We start from the raw sequence: 9795 nt of genomic DNA, 5'->3' as shown, positions 1-9795 counted from the left end.
ATTGGCAGGCGGATTCTTAACCACTGTGCCACCAGGGAAGTCCCTGATGGAGACTTTTACTTTGTCCGGCTTGCTCACTTTCAGGAGGTTTTGCATTTCACTCATTCTCCCCTCCCCCCAACACACAGTTGTAGAGATGACTAATATCCTCTTACATAATGTCTTTGTAAAGAGCAAAATCAATCCCAAATATTTCCGTTTGTTAGGAACAGTTTTCTACTTTCTCTAAGTTGACCCCTAGGACATTTAAAGCAAAATTTTTGTACTTAAAAAAAAATCTGTTTAGCTTTGCATCTGATACCTTTTTCTCCCTTTGACTAACTGATCTCTTAGCAAGCTCTTGGATTGTGGCAATTGTTAACATTGATGGGTGTTTTCAATTTTTTAAAAAAATATTTATTTTTTTGGCTGCTCCTGGTCTTAGTTGCAGCATGCGGGATCTTCGTTGCCACATGTGGGATCTTTAGTTGGGGCATGCAAACTCTTAGTTGCAGCATGAGAACTCTTAGTTGCGGCATGTGGGATATAGTTCCCTGACCAGGGATCAAACCCGGGCCCCCTGCATTGGGAGGGCAGAGTCCTAGCCACTGGACCACCAGGGAAGTCCTGATATTTTCAATTTTTAATTGTTCTACCCTTCAGATATATGCTAAGAGGGTTAGTTTACACCAGGGATTGACAAACCATGAGGCACCAAATCCAACCTGCCACCTGATTTTGTATGGCCAGAGAGTTAAGAATGATTTTTATATTTTTAAGTGATTGAAAACATAAAAACTTTTGTGATACATTCAAATTATATGAAATTTATATTTTGACATCCATGAAGCTTGGTTGTAACACAAGCAAACTCATTTTTATACTGGGCAATACAATACAGAGTTATACAATGGAAGAGTTGAGTAGTTGTGACAGACTCTATAGCCCATAAAGCCTAAAATATTTACTATCTGATCCTTTACGGACAAAGTTTGCTGACCCCAGTTTACACTATTTGCAGGGTCCATCATGAAAAGGGGTGTTCAGATTGGACAAATTATTATAAATCTACCAAGAGTTTTGTGTTCTTTGTGGGAAAACTTGCTCTTCTTTCAGGAAATGTACCTCAACCAGCAGATCTCAAATCGCACAGTGGAATGAGAAATCACAATAATAAGGCGCTAAGATACCTGCACAATATTGAAAACAGCTGTTTTTATTGTGGGCAAAATCACATATGTGGAAATATTATGTCCTCTGGCAGGCAAGTCTGAGACTATGGGTGTTGGAGAAGCCAGCGCCCCCTCCCTGCTGGTCTTTGGAGCGGCGGTGGGGAGGAGAAGCATAGCCAGGGGCTCTTGGATGGGAACTGGGAGGCAGGCTCTGCCACCTGTGGAGCAGAGGCCAGAGACAGCCAGGAGGAGCCCCCTATGAGGGGACTCCCAGCAATTTGTCCTTTCTCCATTGCGTGTGTTTTTGACTTTTCCTCCTTTCCTGAGTCATTTGGTGTCACCCTTGTATGCCAGAGGCTAAACACTCAGCTTCAGGAACCAGACTGCGTGGGTTTGGATTTCAACTCTTCCATATATTAGTTTTGTAATTTGGGGTGGGTTCCATAAGCCTGCCTACTGTGATCTATAGCAATGTGAGAAATAACAAAATGATTTGTTTTAAGCCACTAAGTTTTTAGGTGGCTTGTTGCACAGCAACAGATAACCTAAACACTCCTTTAACAATGCCTTTCAAAAAGCATTTATCCAATTTTGCTTCCATTTTAGTCTCCCTGCCTTATTAAAATGCCATGTCCTCTATTTTCTCCTCCATATTGATGTCAGAGTCATCTTTATAAAATGTTATTTCTCCAATGTTTAAACCCTTCAAATTGTCTCACCTCATTTAGAGTAGAACAAAAACTCCTTCGCATTCTATACCTATGTGATGTCTCTCATTTCTCCCTTCTCTATCCCCCCAGACTGCCTTTGCATCCTATGCTCCAGGCATATGGAACCTTTTGCCACTACTGAACATCGTGATCTTTCTACACCTCTGTGCCTTTGCACATGGTATTTCTTCTCCCTAAGATATCCTCTCCCCTCCTGCCCTCATCAGACACCTCAGGGATTACCTCCTGTAAGCCCTTCTCAAAAATCTCCATTCTCAGGCTGAGTTATTAGATGCCCTTCCTTTGTATGTGCCTTTATCACATCATGTATTAAGAATTGGAATAATTTTTTTCAATTCTCCTAAGTTTATAGCTACTACTATTCTAGAGGTATCACAGAGATGGTAATTCCTTATACCCAATTTATATCTTAGGGCTTAGTCCTCTGGGGGGAGGAAGGGCACTGCCCTCAGTTAGAAGGGCTGTTCTAAACTACAAATTCTTTTGAGAACAAGAATTACTATCTTTATTACTAGCATAGGACCTAGTTTGTGCTCATTCATTAAATAAGAATATGTGAATAGTTACTGTCTTCAAAGGAGCTCAAAGGAAAAATACAGAAATAATCCAAAAAAAGGTTTTAATTTCTGAGAACAAACACCTAAGTTTTGCAAGATGTGGTCTCTGTCACATCTTAACCAATTTCTGTGTTCCATGGTCTCTGGTACATAGTAAGCACCCGATCATTTGTGGACTTGTCTATTCCCTTTACTGTTTAAATAAACTCCATCTTGAGCTATACCGAAATAGGCTTTGCAGTGCCGCTCAGTGACAAAAAACAGGTCTGAAGTCCCAGCCCTGAGTACTACTAGTTTGAATGACCAAGAAGATAAAAACTGTGAGAGTCTGTCAAATACGTAAAATTTCATTTCACTTTGAACTTTGAAAATGGAGGCAGTGATATGAGACTAAGGAATAAAACCTCTTATCATAAAGTTTCAAGAAATGTGTGAAGTATAAATACAGTGAAACTTTAAATAGGTATCCAACCAAACTTTTATTGGGGTTTTATTGCAATCTACTGTAGGCAATAAGGGGGAAAGTAACCATAAGAACTCCGATCAGATTTTATTCAACAAAGCAGTTTTTCACGAATGCTTAAGGTTAGTGTATAGTCAGCTCAGCTTCCAGTATCAACTTGAGTACCTCGTCATGGAGATTTATGCCAGAATGACAACACTAAGTCATTGCAAGAAGCTAAATCATCTAAAATTAAACCATATTTTATACATAATTTTTAGGATGGTATACTAATACTCTACAATAAATAAGGATTTTTAAAATGTGTTGCTTAGCCCTTGTTGAACTAAATTCAATTATTAGCTTATTCTTTAAGTACTCCAGTTAATAAAGGTTTGATTGTACTTCAAGAACTGACTTTTCCAAAAATAAAAAATTAGTTCTTATTTGTTAGGACAAAAATTAAGCTTAAAAGCACATTCACACTTGTCCTTAAAAGCACGTTCACATCATATACGCGATAACTTCCTCATGCCTGGAAACATGGCTTATATGGCAAAAAGTCATATGCAAAAAACAACTAGAGGGTAATCATCCCATGTCCACATCCTCCAAAAAGCCACACTTGGCCTCAGTGTAAAAGTTATATTTTATTGCCATGCTACAAAACGTATGAAGTTGGCACTGACAGGGAGAAATAGAGAACAAGGGTGGGGAGGGCTACAGGGCAAAAGATGTTGTTACATATACAACAAGGTTTAATCAACAGTGGTAAATTTTGCCGATATTAAAAATGCAAACCAAAATTTAAAATGCTGATATGAAACAGCATTAAAATACAATTTATGCATAGTACAGTATCACTTATGTCTTTTATTAGAGAAATATGGAATGCTTATAAACGAAATTAACTATAGGGGGTAAAATTCATATTTCATATACAATTTGGCAATGGTAGTCCCACTGTTAGACAATTTTTTATAAAAGACAAAATTAAAAATCTAATAAGCTACCTTTATACAAAGTTGCTATATTTATGCCTTTACGTAGGAAAAAAACATTTATAATGCAAATTAGGACATACATAATCTTACAATATTATACAATGTAATGAAAATAAAAACATAACACAAAATTTGTCCTTTATAAAATGTGTATTTTGCATTTACCAATGCAAATGTGGCACACTGGTGACTACTGTACTATTAATACCAGTCCGTTTCCATGCTATTATTGTCCAATTGTCATAGAACTGCAATTGTAATGATGCTACAAAAGAATTGTGTTACACCAAAAAAAAAAAAAAAAGAGGACGTAGGGATGGGGAAAAGGGACGTAAAGAACAGGAAAGATAGGGTGCTGGTTTGGGCAGAGTATATTGTGGTATGTCATAAAATATTTGTTAATTTTTCAAGCCAAAAACATTTTCTATACATTCTGTGATTTTGTACCAATGCCTTTATTCAAATTTGGCAAACATCAGGGAAAAGGTAATTTAGTACCATATACCTCACATATCAGAGATTAGAAAGAGAGGCCAATACATCAGTTACTTCTGAATGTTGTCTCTGATGGTATGTCTATTTCAAGGAGATATATATATATATATATATGTATATACAAATATACATATATATATTTATACACACACACTACACATTGCACAAAACACTTGGACATTATGGGTTAGGAACAGCACAAGAGGAAATGGGATGTATTTTTTAGCTTGTTAAAACCTTTACCTTGAGGCAAAAATATGGTGGCACATTATTGGGAAATTATGAAAACATAAGGCCCCTGTCCCATTTTTAATAGAACATTATTGAGGTACATTTTTATACTTTGCGCCACAGATTTTTTTTTGGTGGGGGGGGATACACAAACACTAGCTTGACTCACAACACTGAACTGTGGGGTCAACATTAATATCTGTAAAAACAAAGACTGCTTGGCAAATTTTCTTAAGTCCAAAATGTGATCTATTCTGGATATACTGAGAAGTGAAAAGCTTTTTGCTGAGTCTTCAAAAGTAAAGTGCATATCTCATCACTCCACAGCAGCAGTAAATAAAAGGAACTATTTGCCAATCTTCCTGGAGGGAGGGAAGGCACCATATTTTCATTTTGAAAGGAAGATGAACCTGGGAAATAAAACACACTAAGAAAAAACACATGTAATACCCACATCAGTTTCCAGCCCTGGTCTGGGATAAAAGCTGTTACGATCTACATGGATAAAACAGGATTCTATTAGGGGGAAAGCATATGATCAATGATTATATTTCCAAAACCAAAAAGTGGGATCACATGATCTATCAACAGAACAGAATATCTAAAATTAGGTCTGTCTCAGAAAATCTGAAACATATGGCCACAATTATATCCCAATAAAATATCTCATTCTAAAATGCACCTAGTAATTGGTACAATTCTTCCAGGACAGAGCTTAATGCCCATTACTAGACTACTGCAGAGGACAAATAGTGTTCTACGTTATTTTTAATTAAATAGGAACGCAGGTGATTTCCAGAGACATCTAGAAATTAATACCAGTTGTATACATCTTCCCTAATACTCGTAGTACCTAAAAATCAAATTCTTAACAGACAAATTGGTCCCATTTTCATTTTCAAAGCACACAGTATTGAAAGAATAAACTGCAATGGTTATATTATAGTTGCTTAAAAAATATAAAAACTAATCAGAATCTGGAAGGAAAAATGAAAAGGCTGAGGAAAAGTAAGAAAAGAAAGTATCCAACCTCCAAAATGAGTAAATAGGTCAGCCCTTTTGTTTGGAGGTTAACGTTCTGTCTTGACTGCTTGTTTCGGAGAAAACCATGTGCACTGGTTCCATCATAACTCTTATTCCACATTACAAAAATCATCACATAAATTTGGCACAATTAGCAATCTACTCAGAATAAAGCATAAATGGAACAATACATTAAAATGGAAACTGCATACCTATACCACTGCTCTCTTTTTAGAGAACAGGGAACACTTTGGTAAGCACCAAATTCACAGAAAAGAAAGAAAATTCTGCTATGCACATAAACCAGTGGCACTAAAAATGATAAAGACATCTTTAATAATTTATTTTCTTTATAATGGTCCCACCCTATTATTTTGCTAATCCATTCACTGTCCTATAATTAGGTCATTTATGGAACAGATTGGAGGCTATATGACTGAAACTTTTTCATGCTAAATTAACCTTAGTTACATCTGGTAGATCCAGACCAAAATCTCAAACTTCCTCATATTTAGAGGAGACAGCGACATATTTTGCAAGGTTATCCAACCTTCTTTCCACTCTACCTTCTCTTGTCTTCTCTAGGATTTGGGAAACTGGAAAATTCTTGATTTTCCAAGAGCTAGACATATGGACTCTCATCAGTTTATATAAACTTCAATTCATTTTCAATCCTAAATTACGACACAATGTCATTGCTATAAGACTTCCACTGTACCTGCTATGCTGGCAACAATCTTAACATTCTATTAAAATCAAGGGATAATCCAAGATCCAGCTACGAGTGAAAGACAGCAGAGCTGAGGAGCACTACAGTGGGCAAAGTACAATTGCAGCCGTGTGACTGAGGGAATCACTGCTAAAGTGCTGGGAGAGTGCCCACAGAGAAAACACAGTACCTTTAGGGGAATTTGCATGTTAAAAGTAGCTTCCTTTTTTTTTTTCTTCTCAGCTGCTTAAGAGATCACCTATGAACACAAGTGAAATTTAAAATTGTGAGAATGCTTTTATCAACTTGAAAAGTAAACGGCATATAAATAAATACTGGACAAGGGCAACCCTGTTATAGAATAACAGTAAGTTCCAAATGAACCTTCAAAACCACAATTTGACAAAAATGCAAACTAAACAACAATGAACACATAATCCAATTTCAAAACTATATACAAACTCAAACATCCTAAATTGAAAAAGACATGAAGCAACAAAATTAGACATCCCAAACACCAAAGGAAAAACTTGAAGGTAAATGGCAATCTAATGGCACAAATGCCTCCAGAAAACAATGTTACTGTTAATAATCTGTAGGACAGAAACTTTCAAGAGATCACGGTTCAGATTTTCAAATGTTTTTGGATAAAGTGACCTGAGACTGATTCTTGAGCCTATGTATAATTCTGACTAAGATATCTGGGCACGCCTTTCAAATGACACCATGAGATGAGTAAACATAAAATCTCGTCTCTTTCTTGCCTTTCAACACACCAACAGCAAACCACGTTCACGAACGTAGGGCTCTTTCTAGAAATGCTGAAGGCTAAGGAACTGACTGGTACATAGGAGGTGTGGTACTTCTATTTCCATACATATGTCCTGGCTCAAGTCAAAAAGCCTACAATTAATGAAATAAAGGATTCCTCATGTTACATGCTGGAGGTCACATACCATGAATAGTAAATCTACAAAGAGTACTTTCAAAGCCTAGAGTTATCTGTTAGCAATGCACATTATCAAGAGGCTTTATAATATGCTTTAAATGCCAACCATGACTTAGACGTGAATGATATGCATGAGTCCAGAATCTTAATAAAAATTGACCAGCATGTCACTCACTTCAATTCTCATTTTAAATAGGCACTGTGAAAATGGGAATGCTGCTGTACAGTAATGAGTAGTATAGAATGAAATTAGTGTTCTTTTATGAGTACCTGCTCTACATTTTAATTCCCTTTAAAGAAGCACATGAAATAGTCAGAAAAAAAATTTTTTATCAGTCTATAAAAGGAGTTAGTGTTTAGAAATAAAAATGAAGCACTTGCATCTTCATTTTTTAAAACTTCACAAAGGTGCAAACAATGTAATGGTTTCCGGGCTCACATGGGCAGATCAGTACTATTGTGTCTAGTTTTCCTAGATGTACCATCGTCGCGTGGCAGTGCTTTCTGCAGATTTGACATAGCAGCAGTTCTCTCGATGTCTATCACAGCATACAGCTCTGTGCGTCTGGTAGGGGTCTGTGGAAGGGGAGTGGTAGGCGTTTTTGGAGTCTGAGGGTTGTCAGAGTCACTGCCACCTTCCAAGTCAACCTGTATGTAATTGAGCTGCCTGTGTTCTAAACTTGGGCGTCTGATATCAAAGTTAAAGACTGTTGGTGTACAGTCCCGACGCCTCGAATATTCGATTTTGTGAGCACTTGCCGGCACTGTTACATTCTCTGTATTTACATAGTTATGCATTGGATCAAGATTATTATGGTAGCCATTTAGAGATGGGGTCTTTGGTCCTAAATTGTCATCTTCATCCCTACTTAGCTTGCGGGCTTCCCAAACAGGAGGCAAAGATGGTAGATTTTCATAGTTTAACAATGCAGTTCTTCTCTGAGCTGAGTTGTTGATATTCTGGGTATCTGAGGTACTGGTGGACGGCAGACGACCTCTCCTGAGCCCTGAGGCACTGGGGAGAGATAGCCCATTTAGATTTTCATACACCAGTTTGTTAACAGAGGGCGCGTCTCTTCGTTCATCACTGTCATAGCCAGTGTCCCATTCCGTGTTATTCGCGCCACTTCCGCTGACTTGATCTCTTCCAAGTTGTTCCAGTTTCTCTTTTTCCATTAATTGTTTTTGAACTGGGGTTGGTCCTAAGACAAACTTGACTCCTTCAGGTTCAAGAAGAATCTGAGGGTCCCTGTCCTCAATATTACTTGGTTCTTCTTTTGGTGTGTTGCTTTCAGCATTAGAAACCCTCGCCTCCAATGGGACATGCACACTTGTGCGGTTTTTCCGTTCTTCTTGTACACCTGTAGTGTTGACATAGGTATGTACCTAAAACAAAATAGGAAAGTGAATCAGTAACTTGCTTTAAAAAAAAAAAAAAGAACAGAAGAATTTGCCTGACTATATCAATTAATTTTATTAACTTTCTAAGTATATTCTTACTTCAAAGATTTTGTACCTGTTTTTTTACCAACAAAAAGGTTGGGGGGAAGTGGGAGAAATGTAGAAATGTCTTCCTAGCTTGATAAAAGAATAACTACTTCAAAATACATGTGATGGTGAAACATGATAAGCATTCTGTAAAAAAAATAAAAAATCAGGAACAAATGGGGATTATTACTTTGATGTTGTTCTAAAATTCTCATCAATGCATTAAAATCTGATTTAGAAATCGGAAATAACAAGTATTAAAAAGGAAGAGAGAAATTTATCATAATTTATAGATGATCTGACTATATAAGGAGATAGACCCTACTAGATTCAATAAGAGTTCTGTAAAATGCATAGATATAAAATAGATACCAGGAAATTATTGCTACTTAGAAAAGTTCGTGGTATTTTGCGGGGGGGACAATATAAAAATGTTCAGAAGTCTATACATAAAATTTGAAAAACTCAAAAATAAAATTCAAAACTAAGGGAAATTTAATTATAGTAAATAAGAACTCATTTAACAAGAACACAAACAAATGGATTTCAAAACAGTAAAAATTTCTTAATGATAAACAACCATATTGTTGACAAAAGATAAGTATAACTAAGTAATACATAGACAGTGTTCAACCAGATAACTTCATTCCTAAAATGAAAATAGAATAGTCGGGAATATTAAATTGCTCTGTTAAAACACTGACAACAAAATCTGCCTCATTGCTAGTGTCCACTAACTATAAAAACTGTAACATAAAAAGCCTTCATTGGAGGTTATTGTAACAGAACTGGCCATTGGTTATGTTCGTCTTTATCTATAGATGCACCTCTCCTGTGAACCCACAAACTTACTGTAATGCTGAGTTTCCCTCAACACCTATATATATTTGTGTATATGTCAGCAAATACATGCTATTTCCTCTGAGTCTTCACTACAAAACTCATATACAAATAGTGACAGCTAAAATTCAAACTAAAACCTTCAAGTGTTAGCACAATAACACTCTAACCTCAC

At 36.5% G+C, this 9795-nt stretch overlaps 1 protein-coding gene across 8 annotated transcripts in view; it reads right to left on the bottom strand.

The window, feature by feature from the left end:
• Positions 1-2929: 2929 nt before the first annotated feature.
• Positions 2930-9795, bottom strand: part of FRS2 (fibroblast growth factor receptor substrate 2) — a 121437-nt gene continuing 114571 nt past the window's right edge. For all 8 annotated transcript variants that reach the window (XM_068560342.1, XM_068560339.1, XM_068560341.1 and 5 more), the window contains one exon: positions 2930-8678. In XM_068560342.1, the coding sequence (XP_068416443.1) occupies positions 7728-8678 (951 nt within the window). In that variant the 3' untranslated portion in view covers positions 2930-7727. The remainder of the gene's footprint in view (positions 8679-9795) is intronic.

This window comes from Eschrichtius robustus, chromosome 13, assembly GCF_028021215.1.
Source record: "Eschrichtius robustus isolate mEscRob2 chromosome 13, mEscRob2.pri, whole genome shotgun sequence".
NCBI lineage: Eukaryota > Metazoa > Chordata > Mammalia > Artiodactyla > Eschrichtiidae > Eschrichtius > Eschrichtius robustus.
The sequence above is the reverse complement of the archived record's forward strand: the minus strand, read 5'-3'. Positions and strand labels throughout refer to the sequence as shown.